Source organism: Branchiostoma floridae, chromosome 12, assembly GCF_000003815.2.
Source record: "Branchiostoma floridae strain S238N-H82 chromosome 12, Bfl_VNyyK, whole genome shotgun sequence".
Lineage (NCBI taxonomy): Eukaryota > Metazoa > Chordata > Leptocardii > Amphioxiformes > Branchiostomatidae > Branchiostoma > Branchiostoma floridae.
Genome location: NC_049990.1, coordinates 12,546,549 through 12,564,236, shown reverse-complemented (window position 1 = coordinate 12,564,236; position 17,688 = coordinate 12,546,549). Strand labels below are relative to the sequence as shown.

The following is a 17,688-nucleotide window of genomic DNA, read 5'->3' as shown; positions in this document are numbered from 1 at the left end:
AATTTAAAGGTATATATAACTTACGTTACCCCTATAGTAGTAATGGTTTTCTCCAATCTTCCCGTCATGCGTTACTCTAAGCAAGTTGGTGATATACTGTGTTTTTTGGCGCGTTCTTCTCGTTAAAAACAGCAGTGAAATCACATTAAAAGAGTGGTTTAGCCACGTTTGAGACATGTTTGTCGCTCGCAGTATTTCTGCAGAACACAAGGACCTGATCCACGATGTCTCGTACGATTTCCACGGCCGGAGGATGGCCACTTGCTCAAGCGACCAGACCATAAAGGTACTTGGGATGGGAGGGGGTCCTTGGTTGGGAGGGGGTCCTTGGTTAAAATGTTAAGTCTTGGCCTTGGTCATGAAGGTAACTTAAATTCATTTAAACAGGGATGTGCACAAAAAGATGCAGGTTATACAAATAATGAATTGATTTTTATAATTGATGATGTTTCCATAGTAAGACTTAGATACATGTAGCTGTAGCAGATGTAACATCCATTGGCATAAAAATATTAATACCGGCAGGTTTACTGCAATTTCTCAAGCAATACTAATTTGGCAAATGATCAACGCATCATTTTCTCCAGTTACATGTTGCTGTTACAGCTTACCTTTGCCACCTCTTCTGTGTATATTTTTTTGTCTCTCTTGTCCTCCTAAAAACATAATATCGTAATTGGAACACACCGCGGAATTGCACGGAGAACGGGCGCGTGGTTGGAAGGGGGTGCAATAATACCGGCAGATCAAACATGGCACAATTAACTGCCGCTATGTACCTTTATACATCCTCTGTTGTTCCTTCCTTTCCTGTTAGTAATTGCACAAAACAAAACCTGCGTGAGCACACAAAAAGTCATGAGAAAATGGGCGTATACTGACAAGAATTTTCATTTAATTTTGGTCCGTCACAACCGCTATGACGTAAAACTTTACTGCTGGCATTAAAAATGGCGGGAAAATGGCCGGCGTACGTTCAATTTGACCCATTCAGCCGTAGATCCGGGCGATAATGCAACGGTTCTTCACACTTTTACACGAGTTGTTGGTCACCAAAAGAAATTCAAGAATGCTGTTGAATCATGCTCGTCTTGTGCCGTGAGCACGTGTGATTATTATCTACAAATCTTGCGATGAACGTGACAGTGTGTTCGTCCCACGACAAGCTCGCCTGCCCCGAAAATGAACTGAAAACTTTTGTTTGTTTGTTTGTTTATTTATTTATCCAGGGGTACATGTCGCCTGGCCGTGTCTTCGAATGCACTGTTATCGAAGCCTTTTTGAAAATGTGTGAAATACGTGGATGTCTGAAGTGTGCATACCTCGGAAATTACTGTTGCTGCGCTAGTGGATCACCGAAAATTTATCGTTTATGTCATTTGCCGGTATAAGTATTACTGCCGGTATTATGCCAATGGATGTTAATTTATTGCACTGGAACACATAAAGCACAACAAACTACTTGCAGATAAGGGGCTAATTTTCACAATTGATACAAAAATGACACAACCCCTTAGTAGCAAATGATAGGAATTTCATATTTATGACGTATAATTTTGTTCGAATAAAAGTGAACATGATATCACAATGCATAAATTTTGAAAATATAACAGTTACTGCTCTAAATGTGTCATGGAGGTACGAGGTTGTCGAAGTCTAGTTTATGTTGTACATTTTTCATACTCAAGCTCTCTCAGACTGGCAGTTGACAGTTGATTTGTATCTTGTAGGTTTGGGACCTCACAGACGATGGAGAATGGCAATGCACAGCAAGCTGGAAGGTAAATCACGCATGTCACTACATTTCGTTTCTTCATGTCATGATAATTTTTCAGCATTTTCTTTTGCCATGAATCAAGAAGCTCCTTGCATGAATAGGTCATGAATACTTTATGTTTCTCCCCATCAGACCCACAGTGGCTCAGTGTGGAAGGTGACGTGGGCACATCCTGAGTTTGGGCAGGTCCTGGCCTCCTGTTCCTTTGACCGCACAGCTGCCGTGTGGGAGGAAGTTGGTAAGACTCTGGAAAAAGGACTCTTCTTGAAGGATAGTTGATTAAGTCCTATGTTGTCTCAAAAGAAATTGTATTATTGAAGAATTTTAAACACTTCATTACCATTCATCATGATGTCTTGTTGTGGCAGTAGTACCAGTACAATCAGTTCAGGGCTTCTTGGTTAGTGTCATGTAAACTCATGGGGAAATTTAAAACTGATGCATTCTATAACGGTTGTACATGTGAGCTGTGAGAAAATTGATCACCATGAAGTTTTCCCTTTTCCACATTTTGGTAAGTTATTTTAGCTCGTACAGCCACATCTTATTGTAATTTTATTCTTCTCTCCTGAAATTCTTTGAAATGCAATAGATAAGTTATTTGGTGATGATGTTTTGTTTTTCTTGCAGTTGGGGAATCACTGGCATCCACACAAAGAGGACAGAGTCATTGGGTAAAACACAAACATTGATCGACACATTTTTACTGACAGACATGCATACAGACATAGTCGGTATAACAACTACCGGTACTTCTAATTCTACTACTTAAAACCATTTCAATTATGATATCTTTATGTTAATGATAACCCCTAGCATTGGTTATAATTCTAATAACTAAAGATAATGTGATGTGATGGACTCCTACCAGCCTGAGAATAACTGAGCCCTTTGTCACCTATTGTACTACTTCCATATGTGTAACAGTATTCATGTATACTGAAATTCATGTTTCGTCTGTTTTAATCATTAAAATACTTGATTTTCCCTGACTATAGGTAAAGAGAGCCAACTTGGTGGACAGTAGAACATCAGTGACTGATGTCAAGTTTGGTCCTAAACACATGGGACTGCAGCTGGTATGTTAACTTAACATAGCTATTCTCTATAGTTTGATGAATATCATATATGATAAAAATTGCCATTATTATTATTTTTCAAGTGAAAGATGCTGTGGAAAACACACCCTCTTATTTTCCTTGTTGTAGGCCACCTGTTCTGCTGATGGAGTAGTGAGGATCTATGAAGCTCCAGATGTGATGAACCTGAGTCAGTGGTCCCTACAGGTAAATACATTATGGACATGACTTTTGTGGGGGCTGAGTACTAATTGAATACATCTTTCACCAGTAGAATGCCAAATGACGATACAAGGAATGCATTAAAGAAACGAAAAGAAAAGAAAGTCATTGATCTGCAAGAGATTATGCCAGTACCGATGCAACCATTAATCTTTGGTCCCCTAGCTAGACATACACTAATACTTTTCAGTGATGTTGTTAGTTATTATGTTGTACCATTGAATGTCCCAAGGCTCTCTAGTAGTGCCATTAGCTCAGCCTCTTAAGAAACTTATCTTGTCAATCTAAGCTAAAATCCTAACTAGTAGGTGTCTTAAAAGTTTAAAGTGGCCAGCTGCTGACAGTGATTTTGGCTAAATATCATTTGTCTTGTTTTGTTCGTCAGCATGAGATCAACACCAAACTGAGCTGCAGTTGTCTGTCATGGAACCCTTCAAGGTAAGAAAAACTTTACCGTCTTAGAAAAAGTTAAAGGCATGCTTATGCAATTCCTTTGCTGTCATATTTGTCACATTTGTAGAAACATACTGTGATTTAACATAGTCCTGTGTATAATTCTACACACACACACATGTCATAAGATGTTAATGATAAATATGACTGTTACAACATGTTTCAGACTTCACCTCCCCATGTTGGCAGTTGGCAGTGATGACACCAACCCTTCAGCTGGTGGAAAGGTTCAGATATACGAGTACAACGATAACATCAGGTCAGTGTCTATCCATAGTATCTACTTAACAATACTGGTCATAAGTTCATTATTATCAGTGGAGTGGTCATTCAACATGGCAGGTGATAGTGAGAACAAAAGTTGCAGAAAAAATGACTAGTACAGTGGGTTTTGCTCAACTGGTAAAACATTTAGATATCTGTGTCTGTCTAACCCCATTTTAAAGTACTCAAGTGAGGTGCATGTGACTAGGCCGACTAACTCTGTATAAAGAGGTCCTCGGCTCAAATAACCAAAGGGTAAGGCACATGATAGAACACAGGTTAGATAGAATGAGTTAAGAGGTTAAATTTTTGTGGTGGCCGCTTCACCTCGAACTTAAAGCCACCGGTGTTTCCTTTTCTGTATGTGCCATGGGGAACTGAAAACCACAGTTTACACTCTTTTTTTTCTTACTGCAAAATTTAATTACTGCAGACTTTTAAAAAAAGTTTAAGGCATTTACAGTATATACCAGCTGCCCAGATCTTAGACACTTCATGATCTTAGACACTTCATGTCTGGACACTAGAAGTAAAATACACTATCTTTATAGGAGCTCTGGGACCTGTAAACTTTAACTTGACCAGTGCACATTTTCATTTTACTTTACAGGAAGTGGCAGAAAGTGGAAACATTGATGGCCATAACCGATGCAGTTCACCACATTTCCTTTGCGCCCAACCTGGGCCGATCGTACCACCTCCTGGCCATCGCTACCAAGGATGTCCGCATTATCACACTTAGGTGTCTCAGGTCAGTTCAAAGTGTCAAAAGTTACTCCTATTTTTATTTTCTTAAACAGTAATGTAATGCTTCAAAGGTGCATGTGTGTATGTAAGTGCATGTGTGTGTGTGTGTGCATATGTATCCACATATCTTATGATTTAATTGCTGATACATTTGTACATGTAGTACATATCTGAGAAAATGTATGCATTTGTTCTACATTATCCTCTATGGTATTTGATTAAAAATGTTAACTTTGCAGAATAGCCAGAGAGTAGAATAGTGAGAGTTGCAAGATCAAGGATTTTGAAGCCCTTGGTTTGAATCCTATTTGGGACTAAATTGTGTGCACTTTCCCTAGCTTTCCCTGTTCCCTAGCTTTGCTTAACCAGTAATAGGGGAGGTTACAACTGAGGGAAAGAAAGAAATGGGCTCTGCTTTCCATCATGTCAGACCACAGTGATGTTAAGTTCACTGCCTGTTACTTTTATGCCAAGACAAGAAGTATTTTGAATGTTGACCTGTCCATGATATATGTAGTTACATGTATAATCAGCAATCACAATGATACCTTACATGTATGTCTGCGCAGGAAGGAGCCCAATGCTGGTGCAAACCCAGGTGGAATGAGCAAGTTTGAAATCAGACAGGCTGCACAGTTTGATGAGCACAGCTCTCAGGTGGGGAAATACTACAAACAAATCAATCTTTATTGTAACCAGAGTGATGCAAATTTATGCATATTAGCCCAAACAGGTTGAATATATTATTGACAATTCTTGCAAGAGGTTTGATAAAAACATATTTAGGAAAAGATTCCTTAACCAGTACTGTATGAGTCTATGAGAAGTTAAAAATATTTACTGGTTATATAGCTGTAACTGTTGTTGTGTAACTCTTGTTGTATAGGTGTGGCGTGTGAGCTGGAATATCACAGGAACAGTCCTGGCATCATCAGGAGACGATGGCTGTGTGCGCCTGTGGAAAGGTGAGTCTATCGTCTTGGCACAAATGTACATGTACATGTATGGTACACAACAACGGCAACTCAGTTCGTTTTGCTGCTTTAGAAATGACAGACTTCTCCCATTACACCATACTGCTTTGCAACCTTTCGAGTTCCACAACACTTGCAGCATTGATTATGGTAACGCTACATTAATATGCCACTTGGGGGAAGCAAAAATACATTCTTGTTGGAGTGGGGGTTTCAACAGATGAACTAGAATGTCTTTCCAATGCAGCTTCTTGTGAAATCTGCTGTTGACAGATTCAGAAGTCACTTTGTAACCGATAACCTCTGTACCTGGTCTACTGCTTGTAAGTGCGCCTCCTGCCAGGATTTTAGGGCTCGGTAGTCTGTCCATTGTATTTAATATGTTGGGAGGAGGGCTAGTACAGGTGTTACCACCTGTTCCCTCGCCCCTTCCACTTGAGTGGTCAATCTTAATAAACAGATCATAAACACTTCACGTTAACTTTTTTTTGTTAATTTTCAGCCAACTACCTGGACAACTGGAAGTGCATCTCTGTACTGCGTGGTGACGGCTCTGTCACTAATGCCGGCGGCAGTTCCACTGGAGGGAACCAACTAGGTCTGACCAACACCGGGGGGAACTTTGGAGGGAGCAGAGGCTTTAAACAAGGGGGGTCAGGACAGAGCAGCATGTGGTATTAGGCTATTAGCTTACTGGGATGGGAGAGAAAGATTTGATACTATTGTAATCTAGTAATTGTAACCGACTATTTGTAAAGGAAAAGACACCTGGACTTGGACAAGTTTGTTAGTGAGTCATTGTCAGATCTTGGAGCATTCTAGAATTTCTTTTCCTGAATCCTGTTGTCAAAAGTCTAAGAGATACAAGATACTGGAGGATAGGTATACAGTACCTTAACTAGTATATACTGAGTTTTGTATTTCTGTATCATACATGTAGCTACTGATGTATGGCAATTTTTTCATATTTGCAGTATGTGAAAAAATTTATGCTAGACCACACGTTATTCGTGTTCATAGTTCAATATTATGTATGTCAACCTTGTGTTAAAACATTTTTTGTCACATCTAACGGCCGAGTGGCGCTAGAACCTAGAGGACTTGAGACTGGTACTGGCTAGACATTGTGTCCTTGGGAAGGGCACTTTTCACTCCACCCAGGTGTTAAATGGTCTAGGTACCTGCCTGTGATGGGCTTCGCCTTCCAATACTGTGCCCTACACACAGTGGATGACAACCCTCTATAGCCTCAAAATAGGCTGTGGGCTTCCTTTACCTCTGCCTCTTACAATTGTACGTGTAAAATACTAGACTACTGTTATTATGTAAGGCCACTCACCCCTTATATCCTCTTCTTGAGTATTTTGATATTCATATTACTGTATCATGTGTGCATCATTTTCTCTCCAGGTCTATCTTAAAACATGTATCTAGGGATTGTACAGTAAACTAGCCTGTTATCCATCCTTATTATAGCTGTCGGTCTCTTGTTGTCTTCTCCACAACTATGAGAAATGGATCCCAAGCTACTTGTACTTGGAAACTAAAGCCATGACTGCCATAGTTGTCCTTCTGGGTACCTTTTGTTATGCCTTGACACAAATAAAGATAACGTACGATGCTTGATTCCAACATGGACTGACGCGTTTTCTCTAGATCTGTACCATTTGTATGTCTAAACTGAGGTATGTATTCCTGCAGGAGTAAGTCAGGGAGGTATGTATATGACATTTATTTGTATTCTTGGAGAGGGGAGATATCATCTGTATGTCCTTCTATGTGTACCAAAGCGTGATCATGCAAGAGTTGAGTGATCATACACAATATATATTCATTAACTGTGTGAAGATGCGAGCTGGAGACCTTCCGAGAGCTATGGAGGATAGGGAGAGATGGAGAAAGGTCATGGACATTCACTGAGGTAGGCAGAGCAAAGGGATCAGTCCGTCCTAGACTGTTCTAATAGATAATTCTTGCACAATAGTTCTTTCATCTACCTACCTAGTTCTTTCACCTAACTAGCTACTTCTTTTACAATATCTCACAAAAGAGGAAAATAGAATAAGGCACGTCAGAATCTACACAAAGATTGTGATTTATTGATAATGCAATCAAATTATTACAACAGGGCTGACACAATAAACTCTGGTCATCAACAATGTTCCACAGTGTAACATGTTGGAGGGGAGAAGCTACAGACACCCTCCCATGACGTTGACTCCAGGCCATCTACAGTTCCCGGGCTGTGGTGGGCCAAACGTATGGAATGACTATGGAGCGGCCCACTACACCCTCGGGACGGGCCAGACTTGCAGGTGACCTTCAGTCAAGGTCGGTAGGGTTTAAGTACGGGAAAGTCTATCAAAGGATACCATTAGTGGGAGAAAACAGTCTATCCTACAGTTTGTCCTAGTCTAACTTGATTGTTTTGGTGCATGATTACTGCTTGTAAAATGACATTGACAAACGTAGAAATACTACACAAATTTTCAGCATGCACCTAGCCTTATGGAACAGGCACAGAAGGCCTGGATACGCATTGTGTAAATTATACACATCAGCCTTATAATGTGCTTACCTCACTGGTTACAAAGATGGAACGTTATCTCTTAATGCTAGAATATAAATATAGATGACTGTTGTATAAAAATACAAACAAATGAAACATTTAAGAACTGGCTATATCTGTGAATATTTCATTGAAAACTTTGGCACCTTTTTTTTCATATCTTTTTTTTAGCAGGAGACTACGAAGAAAGAAGTCTAAAAGATGTGTCTAGATATACTGATCCTGAGAAAGTTGGCTGGACATATTTGTATAGCACCATAGGACATGGTAGACTGCCACAGTTCTGCACACATTATACATAACGTCAGCTTGTACAATATCTTTTGCTTTAGGGCAATTTTTATACAGAATTAGTAAGCACCATACATAAGGAAAGTTAATCATAATCATAACTGCTTCCCCGTTTAAGTAGGTATAATCGTACGCATTTTCGATGGCACAACTGCCTTTTTTTTACTAAAAGTAAAACCATTTACATTCCCTAGACAAGCGGGTGCTAAAAATACTGCCAAAAAGCAAAGACGCATATCGAAGCAACCGTTTCTTTTCCGATGCCCAGTTGCTTTGCACCATGCATATTTCGTTATAGACATAAAAGTGAACTGAGCTTACGTATAACTGAGCTTACATATATCCTCAGCTTGCCAATTTCTGGAAAAAATAACTACCCTAACTAAAATGCTCCACTAAAATTAATGTTACATCATCTTCTCTTCTACATTGTTCTACTTGTTTTTTTAAAATCTATCTTGACTCTTATAAAATAACCTTGAGGCAACTTTGGGATGCATTAGTTAAAATCATTGGTATGAGCTTACCCTCTGTACAAAAGCACCATTTGAAATCCTGTCGACACTTGTTAAAAATAAAGTTCCAATACACAGCTACTCCCACAGTTACACGTTCTTGATGCACACCTGGCATCTGCTAACTCTGGTTCGTAACTGTCCTGCTTTCAGTGTCTCTGGTACTGGGTCGGCGAATTGTTCGTTTTGTGATATAGTGGACAACCAGAAGCTAAATTTGTTGGCGAAGTAGTGGCACGTTCCGCGGGCACCGTTGCACTCGATGAAGGGAGTGGCGCGGAAGTCCTCGAGACAGCTGCCGGGAGACGAGAGGGACTGGCCGCCGCCTTCCGCTCCTGCCGCGGTGTGCTGGGAAAGGAAATGAACACAAAGTGTCAATTTGACTTGAAAACATCAGTGACAGTGCAAAAAGATTAATTTGAGTGTTTGAAAGGAGTGCATTTTGTCTGTTATACCCAGTTTCCACTAAGACAGCGCTCTCACGACGCTCTCTCTGCGACCTACCATTTGACAGATCGGAAAACGAACTGTATAGAAAAACTTATCTTTTCACGTATTTTTGTCTTTTCAGTCAAACTTTTGTATTTTGTACATTGCACCCAGCTTGAAATCAAAGATTACACACATCCATTGTAGGTCGCAGTAAGAGCGCAGCTCAATCGCCATCTAGTGGAAAGGGGGCCTTACTCTTACTTATGTAAAAAAACATTGTGCTAAAAGCTGTTTTATTTCTACTTATGTAGAAATAAACTAAAACTAACAATTGTAGTGTTAGAGACTTGTGAAGACTTTAAAAGCTAAGCTGTTCTAGAAATAAGGCAAACCAAGATACTCTTCTATACTTTTTCATTTTTTAGGTGGATAATGCAGTGTAGATCTTTGTTACAATTATATTTTACAATTATTATTTGCCTGTGCACGTTTGTGTCTTTTCCAAGGATACTTGATGAAACGCACACATAAATAAACGTTTATCAATGAGACTATTAAGTTAATGATTTTACCATCAGGAAAGAGTAGCCGATCCACAGGCCTCTCCAGCCTCGCGGACACTCTGGGATGACCAGCTCCTGACTGTGCACAGCCATGGCAGAGGACTGGGCCTCGCACACGGCACACCTACTGATGTAGGGTCTGATGGCATCATCTCTGTGGAGCAAGAACCATATATCATTTTTAAAACTTGTCAATACTGTCAAAGTAATATTACAGTCAAAATCATCAAACGTCTGCTTAAGTTATGGCACCAGTATCAACTTTAAATAAGGGAGCAGTGGACAGTTGGATACAAATTCAATGGGACATGTATGAAACAGTGAAAATAAAAACAAGAGGTGTTGTCAGCTAAGCAACTGGGTCCTTATTACCATAATGAAGATTAAAGGACTTGACAATAATTTGCAGAGTTCAATCTCTTTTAGTTTGAAAACAGAATTCACACCCCACAGATTAACTTTCCTGCCAAAGTCAGGCACCATTACTGTTGAGGTATCTGCCAACTATTCTAATAAATGACAAACTATGAAATCCTTTATGGTGAGAAATCACGATATTTACTCCTGTCCGTCTGCAGTACTGACCTGACAGGCATCATGGGGATGGGTGCTGAAGTAGACAGCCAGTAGCTCTTGTCGTTTCTGCCAGCAAAGTTGCAGACGTTGTTGATGTTACAGAAGATGAAGGGCATCGTGCTAAATCTGGGCAGACAGGAACCAGGCAGACCTTGGAGCAGCAAAATAGACAACAATAAGTACAAGGATTGAGACCACTACAATTTAAATCAATCAAAATTATCCTGCTGAACACGAAGAGGCAAAACCTTGTGCCACAGCGAAAGAAAGCTGTTTTATGCATAATTCAAGATCATTGTAATAGGATGAGCGGACATCCTGTGTTATTGTTGTATGTGAGGCACCCCCGTACCCTGAATGGTTCAGTGGGGATAACGTGATCTAATACGTCATCACATGATTGGATCATTCCATGACCGTCCCTTACGAATTGTGCAACTTTACAGACAATGGACGACAACGTGACACTGTAATGTCAAAAATTTAAAATCTGGACAGAAAAGATTTTGACCCACCTAGATCTTGGCCATGTGACCTTTCATTGCCTTCCAAATACAGCAAGCTGTAGCCGTCCCACAGTTTTGGCATGCCCTCTGGACACTGGGGTATCTGGGTGGTCTGGCTGTGTCTGGTCAGGAGGTGACCAGTCGGCACTGCTCCGGCCGATCGGCCTGGTGGGCCAGGTGGACCATCCGGACCACGGGGACCTGTGGAATTTACAAGAAAGTTGGAATAAGTGCAAAACTACAAAATCATTATGTAGGAAAACATCATAGTCTTTATCTTTTCACTTAGCCATTGGCTGAACCTACAAAATACAATCAATGCAATGTTTTGCCAGGTTTTATGATGTTGCCTATGACATTCCAGTCTTCTTCCACATTTGGATTCTGTGCAACATTTTTTTTTCACGAACCCAGTACACACCTACATCAAAGCAATCAACTTAAAATTTCAATGTAAAATCATCAGCCACTGTTTATCTTTGTGGTACAAAGTATTAAGTGTTTTTTTCCTTTGGTATACGCTAACTTTATGTATCATTCAGACATATATTTGTATTGTTTTATTTCTATCTATGATGTCCTTATGAATATGAAAATGCATAAAAAATTTTGAGAAAAAAGAGAGCGAGCTGACCTGCAAGACCAGGAGCACCACCAAGGCCGCGCAGTCCAGGGTCTCCAGGGGGGCCGGCACCACCAGGGAAGCCTGGCTGTCCATCATCACCCTGGGGACCAGGGCCGCCAGGGCCACCTGCAACCAATGATAGCTGTCAATCATCATATGTCATGTTACCTTGTAATGTTAGCTTAATATGTAGAGCTTTCAATCTGACCTCTTCGCCCTTATGTAGTTTTGACGATGTGGGCTATACATGTGCTAAAAGCAGTTACTCAAGCAACTGGATATGATTTTGGAAACGGTCAGACGTTTCAACTAGCATCCACAAGTTTTCGTCAGTGACACACTAGTGGATCCAAAATCGTATCCAGTTACTTGAGTAACTGCTTTTTGGCGCATCTTATTACCTGCATGTCTAAACTTTAGCAGCGTGAGCTATACATGTAAGTGTCCAGTTTCAGTTATGTATTAAGTTAAGTTCCTGGAAGTTCCTGGGTTTATGTGTCAATTCACTAGTGGAAATGACATTAATTTAATACAACACTTAACTGAAAACCACACACAACACTTTGTTATTCTGGCTAAATTGTCACTTTCCTCATCACCAGCATTGCATAAAAACTGTCCCTGAATCTAAACTTGTAAAATCATCAGTTGACAAAGCAAGTGACAGGTCAATACGTAATAAGATGTTTCTAAATCTAGCATACATACCTGGGGGACCAGAAGCCCCAGGTAACCCTGGCAGACCCCTGTTTCCGGGCTGGCCGGGTGTACCAGGGTCTCCCCTGGGTCCAACACCGCCACCAAAGGAGCGGCCAGGTTCACCACGCTCTCCCTTCAGACCATTCACACCGGGGTTTCCTGAGGAAAGGAATCACAGGAGCATTGTATAGTTATATTTTCATTCATTGTACACAGATTGTATTCTTAACTAAATAAGTGGTGCAAGAAGTCAGCAATGCTTCCTGTGTCCTGCTTTAAAACAGATAAAAACTTACCTGGAGAACCTGGACGGCCAGATAAACCAGGTGGGCCAGGATCACCTCTGGGTCCAGGGCCACCACTCAAAGAAGGTGGACCTTGGTCTCCCTTAGGTCCGGGGCCGCCAGGGCGACCATTGGGACCAGGGGGGCCTTGAAGTCCTGGAGGGCCGGGTAGGGAAACCCCACCTGCAGGTCCAGCGGGACCGGAGTCACCTCTCGCTCCCTTCTGTCCTGGGAAGCCGTTTCCGCCTGGTGTGCCAGGGGGACCCTGGGGACCTGCAGGAAAAAACAAACAGGATAAGTGTTTGGTTGAAATGTTAACAGACAGTTTTAGTCTCAAACATAGTTTGATATAACAAATAAGATTCCATTTGAGTGAAGCTCTACACGAAAGGGGTGTCTGTGTGGCGCAACGGCTAGAGCATTGGAATCAGAATCAGTAGGTCCTGAGTTCAATACTCGCCATGCTGTCTGTTTAATCTGTCTAAAGGTGCCAAAACACCTACGAATTTGGTGCTGTCAGTGTGTCAACATCTGCACACTTACCACTAAGACCCGCGAATTTTCTTTTCTACACGAAAACAATATTGAAGGGGATTTTGGTGTGAAAGACATCTATTAGCTTGAAGGATAAGTCTTTACAAATCTACATATTAAGCGTGTATGACTGCAGAAACAGGTTGATGCACATGTATATATGTACGTACCAGGCAGACCGTTTCTCCCAGGGAAGCCAGGATCTCCCTTCTGTCCGGGCACTCCACCAACCACACGGCCAGGGGGACCAGGTGGACCTGGGGGGCCAGCACCGCCTGAGAAACCTGCGGAATCATGGGACAGTGGTTACATCTTAGTCAGGGATTGCACCAACATGCTACAACCAACATGTTACAACCAACATAAAAACAACAAAATGGATACTGCCTTCTAATGAAAACGATCCCTTCTTTAGACAAGTCTTCTTTTTATAAAAACTACTTTGTGACAATTTTCATTACAACTCCACAATTAAATTAAAATACTCCACATTGCTGAAGACGATTTGAATGCCCAATGACAAGTAATTGCACATGTATGTAGATGATGTAAGTATACTGTGGCTGACACTTACCTGGGTCACCTTTGGGACCAGGGCCCCCAGGAAGTCCGTCAGTACCAGGTGCGCCATTCTGTCCTCTTTCTCCTGGGAAACCAGGAGCACCTGGTGGGCCAACCCGACCGCCTGCACCCTCACCTACAGTCAACAGGTCAAGTTAGACACAATGAAGGTCGAAACTGACATTCCCTACTGAACAAATAATCCCCATGTGCATCAATGACTCAGGTTAAGATTTAAAGACTAGTTTTGAACTTTTACACAATACACAGTACTTGATTTTGTGCACAGTTACTGGTAACTTGTAAGAAAGCTAGCAAACCACATCTAAAGAAGAGTGAAGAGAGTCACAAAAGACATTTGGTTGAAACAATGTTGGAATCAGTATTATCTACCCTACAAATGATAATCATTTCCTGTCTTCTCCTGTAAGACCCATTACCTGGAGGTCCACTGGGACCGGGAGGTCCGGGGTTACCGGGTTGTCCAGGTCTTCCAGAGAATCCAGGGTCACCCTTGGGACCAGGGCCGCCGGACCCACCAGGGGGACCAGCCGGACCGGGCAGACCAGGGCCGCCTCCGAAACCTGGGTCACCCTTCGGTCCAGGAGCTCCATCAAACCCTGTAGAAAAAGTAAGAAGAACAAACAATAAATGAATGCCACTGGACTAAGCTCTTTATCATCAGCTAGATAATGCAATGGATATTTAAGATTTTCACTTCAACGAAAACCACTCTAACGTAAACTATTCAAGCATGACTACCAGGGTATGTTTTGCTTAACATGGTTTGTTTACACCTTGAAGATCTACATATTACACACCTCTTGGGCCAGGGGGGCCAGGGATACCACCGCCACTGTCCCGACCGGGTGTACCAGGTGGGCCGGGTATACCAGGGTTACCTGGTTCACCCTTAGCACCTGGGAAGCCTGGCAGGCCGTTTTCTCCAGGGGGGCCATCAAGACCAGAGGGTCCTGGTAGTCCTACTGATGCTCCACCTTCACCTGCAGAAACAGGGGTAAATACACATTTGTCTCACCTACTTTCTGTCTTCTTACAGTCATGACATAAAGAGATAATTGTCAAGTTAACATCAAGAGCACCGTCCAAAGGGATCCAATAAATGCTTTTATCCCATCTATGACTGCAGATAGTAGAATGCAGCAAATAGATCACACAGATTGTTTCACGACATACCTTTAGCTCCAGGGAACCCAGGAGACCCAGGAGGACCAGGGGTACCAGCCCTTCCATTATCACCCTAGAAAATGCAAAATTAAAAGATTGAAAAATTAACAGGTTGTTATGTATATGTGTCATTAAGAATACAATTTGAAGACAAAGACAAGACACGTTAAAGCTGTTTTTTAAGACTGCTGGGAATTAAGATGATTTAAAAGTTTAAGACATTATTCTCAGTGATGTCACAAATGGAAAAGTGTGACGATTGGTGGACATTTGACACTTACCCGTTCTCCCTTAGTACCAGGGCCACCGGGGAAGCCGTCGTCACCACGTGGGCCAGGGCCGCCTGGTCGTCCTGGTGGGCCAGGAAGTCCAACTCCATCACCAGGCAGGCCAGGAGGTCCGGGAAGACCAGGGGCGCCAGGGCGGCCCATGTCACCGGGAGGTCCCAAACCACCGGGAGGACCTGGGAGGAAATTCAACCCCAAAGTTTGCTTCCAGACACAATCTCTGATATTCTTCTACTTCTACAAGTAAAGCAGGATAAAGTGGCAAAAGTACCATGGGATATTTATTTTGCTTTTTAAAGGTAGGAATTAGAAATTTTCGAAAGGTTACTAGATAAGTAGATATTAAGGTTCTTTGCAGGCCATTGGCTGTGTACAAAGAAGCTTAATGTCCAGTTATCCACTAACCTGATGAAAGTATACAAGATTAAAGGCTGGGATTTTTAAAGTCAGTATTTTTACCGGCACCAATTTCTACTGCATTTCTGGGCAGCAAAATTGGTTTCAGCTTTCATGAAGCATATGTGAGGCTCGTGCTTTCATTGGTCAAAGGTTTGCTTTTTTCTAGTTAGCTTGTGTTTATTGCAATTAAAACACTTGGGGCTTTTAACAGCACTGCATTTGTTATTTTTTGTTTGACGCATGTTTGTTTAGCTACATTGGAAGCTCATGCTTGTACAGGCCAAGCTTTTGCCATTCTTTTAATGCGTTGCGCTTTTCTTTCACACGGCCCCTTTCACTTCATACTGACCAGGATTTCCCGGGAGGCCGGGTGAACCGGGCCTCCCAGGATCTCCCCTTTCTCCTGGTGGAGCATACTGTGGCCCCTGGAAAGGTCGCCCGGGGGGTCCCGTGGGGCCTGGAAGTCCAGGCGCACCGGGCTCACCTACGACATCAGGACATAAGAAAAGGTGTAAATATGTGGATTCTACCAACCAGAAGTGCCAGGGCGACCCTGCAAACCAGGTAAACCTGGGCCTCCTCTCTCTCCCTTGACGCCTGAGACTGCTCGGGCTGGTGGGCCGGGTGGACCAGGGGCTCCGTTAAGGCCGGGGTCACCACGCTCACCTGTAGAATTTCAGGTCATAGCAATTTTAATACAGCTTTAATAAATCACATGACCAGTCACCATCTCACACTCCTCAATATAACTGCCAATCCCACGTTGTGGTCAGCTCAGAAAGTAGACAGGAAAATGTCTCGCTTGACTGACTGACAAGATAATTTCCAGTAAAGCTGTTTTATTGGTTTGCCAGAATGTAAAAGATGATTCAAATATTGCTCTTTAAATGTAAGACATTTCCAGTAGGAAAGTTCAAAATAACTGATTAGTTATGAGTAATTAACCATAATTGCATTACATTATCTACAGTTGCATTTCAGTTTTGCCTAGCATGCATTTGCTAGAAACTTGATGCGACACTGAGCACTTCTTACCTCACCAGATTGCAGTTGGCCCCTTGATCAACTGCTCACTACTCTGCTTGAGTTAGTTTATAAACCACAAAACATATAAAATGTGGTTGCAGTGGATCTCCATACCAATATCTGTACAGGGTAAATGTCTTATAGTGGAAGGATTTCTACAAGTCTTCAGTATTTCAACTCTACTTATATCCTGCTCTCTTCCTGTGTACCCTCTACACCACACCACATCACACATACCCTTAGCTCCAGGTGTGCCGGGGCCGCCAGGTCTGCCGTCAAATCCACGGTCTCCAGGTGGTCCGGGGCGAGAGAGGCCGGAGGGTGGGCCAGGTGGACCAGCAGGACCGGACAATCCAGGCATACCCATGTCTCCCTTTGGACCTGGTTCCAAATGAAATAAAGAGCACATTACATTGCTTAGGCCAAGCACAAATGTTGTGTCTTTGGTTATGGTCTTAAAAGATCAGTTGGAAGGGATTCAATCTTTTTAAATTTTTCTCTTTAGATTTCGGCTGAAAGTGACCTAAAAAATACAGTTTAGCAATATGTGAAAGTAAAATGCATCAGGCACTGATATTGTAATTATACAGATGCACATTTTACAAGCGCAAGTATGAATAAAGGCTAGGGCCAGCAGGTTTTTGTTAAAATCAGTCGGGCAAACGGAAACCCAACAATTTTTACCAGCTTCTTAATGTTCTTTTCTTAAGCAAAACAATCCTGTACATAGTTAAGAAACCCATACAAACCTGGACCTCCAGGCTGACCAGGGATGCCGTCACCACCACCAGGGCCAGGTCGACCAGGTGGGCCATCAAAACCACGCGGGCCAGGCAGGCCATTTTCACCGGGAGGACCCGGGCGACCTCCAAAGCCAGGACCACCAGGGGCACCCATCTCTCCCTTCCGGCCAGGTCCACCTGAGTAGAAATCACACAAGTTATATCTCCAAGCAACTTTGTACTAAGAAATGAAACAGATATGACATTAGGACTTTCTTTTCTATCCAGTGCCCGTTTTCTGCCTCTCTTTTGCTTAGTGTTCAATATCACATGTGAGTCTTTCTCTAAATAAGACTGCAATTTCAGTGAGTGCCTCCCCCATTTATATGTAACAA

At 42.1% G+C, this 17,688-nt stretch overlaps 2 protein-coding genes across 3 annotated transcripts in view; one reads left to right on the top strand and one right to left on the bottom strand.

Moving 5' to 3' along the window:
* The first annotated feature begins 54 nt into the window (after positions 1 to 54).
* LOC118427239 (nucleoporin SEH1-like) lies at positions 55 to 7,150 on the top strand. Its single transcript, XM_035836893.1, has 12 exons — positions 55 to 286; positions 1,731 to 1,781; positions 1,910 to 2,015; positions 2,408 to 2,451; positions 2,776 to 2,856; positions 2,986 to 3,063; positions 3,464 to 3,516; positions 3,698 to 3,790; positions 4,406 to 4,546; positions 5,112 to 5,199; positions 5,429 to 5,507; positions 6,019 to 7,150. Exons 1-12 carry the CDS (start codon positions 176 to 178, stop codon positions 6,195 to 6,197), a joined length of 1,104 nt encoding a protein of 367 aa, XP_035692786.1. The 5' UTR covers positions 55 to 175; the 3' UTR covers positions 6,198 to 7,150.
* Positions 7,151 to 7,595: 445 nt separating this feature from the next.
* LOC118427235 (collagen alpha-2(IV) chain-like) overlaps positions 7,596 to 17,688 on the bottom strand; it is a 47,082-nt gene continuing 36,989 nt past the window's right edge. Inside the window, exons 30-45 of one of the 2 annotated variants that reach the window (XM_035836884.1) lie at positions 17,321 to 17,491; positions 16,809 to 16,952; positions 15,895 to 16,029; positions 15,141 to 15,322; positions 14,869 to 14,932; positions 14,493 to 14,675; positions 14,112 to 14,291; positions 13,685 to 13,807; positions 13,281 to 13,394; positions 12,589 to 12,849; positions 12,302 to 12,451; positions 11,603 to 11,719; positions 10,978 to 11,169; positions 10,472 to 10,613; positions 9,896 to 10,040; positions 7,596 to 9,239 (exon numbers count right to left, since the gene is read on the bottom strand). In XM_035836884.1, coding sequence (XP_035692777.1) covers positions 8,982 to 9,239; positions 9,896 to 10,040; positions 10,472 to 10,613; positions 10,978 to 11,169; positions 11,603 to 11,719; positions 12,302 to 12,451; positions 12,589 to 12,849; positions 13,281 to 13,394; positions 13,685 to 13,807; positions 14,112 to 14,291; positions 14,493 to 14,675; positions 14,869 to 14,932; positions 15,141 to 15,322; positions 15,895 to 16,029; positions 16,809 to 16,952; positions 17,321 to 17,491 — 2,561 coding nt within the window. In that variant the 3' untranslated portion in view covers positions 7,596 to 8,981. Of the gene's footprint in view, positions 9,240 to 9,895; positions 10,041 to 10,471; positions 10,614 to 10,977; positions 11,170 to 11,602; positions 11,720 to 12,301; positions 12,452 to 12,588; positions 12,850 to 13,280; positions 13,395 to 13,684; positions 13,808 to 14,111; positions 14,292 to 14,492; positions 14,676 to 14,868; positions 14,933 to 15,140; positions 15,323 to 15,894; positions 16,030 to 16,079; positions 16,212 to 16,808; positions 16,953 to 17,320; positions 17,492 to 17,688 lie in introns of both variants that reach the window. The other variant, XM_035836885.1, reaches the window with a different exon arrangement.

Excerpts from the sequence above, each read along its gene's own strand:
- LOC118427239 (XM_035836893.1), top strand. The coding sequence starts at position 176 with ATGTTTGTCGCTCGCAGTATTTCTGCAGAACACAAGGACCTGATCCAC. Across the intron at positions 2,857-2,985 it reads AACACATGGGACTGCAGCTG|GCCACCTGTTCTGCTGATGG; the intron begins GTATGTTAACTT and ends TCCTTGTTGTAG. Across the intron at positions 3,064-3,463 it reads TGAGTCAGTGGTCCCTACAG|CATGAGATCAACACCAAACT; the intron begins GTAAATACATTA and ends TTTGTTCGTCAG.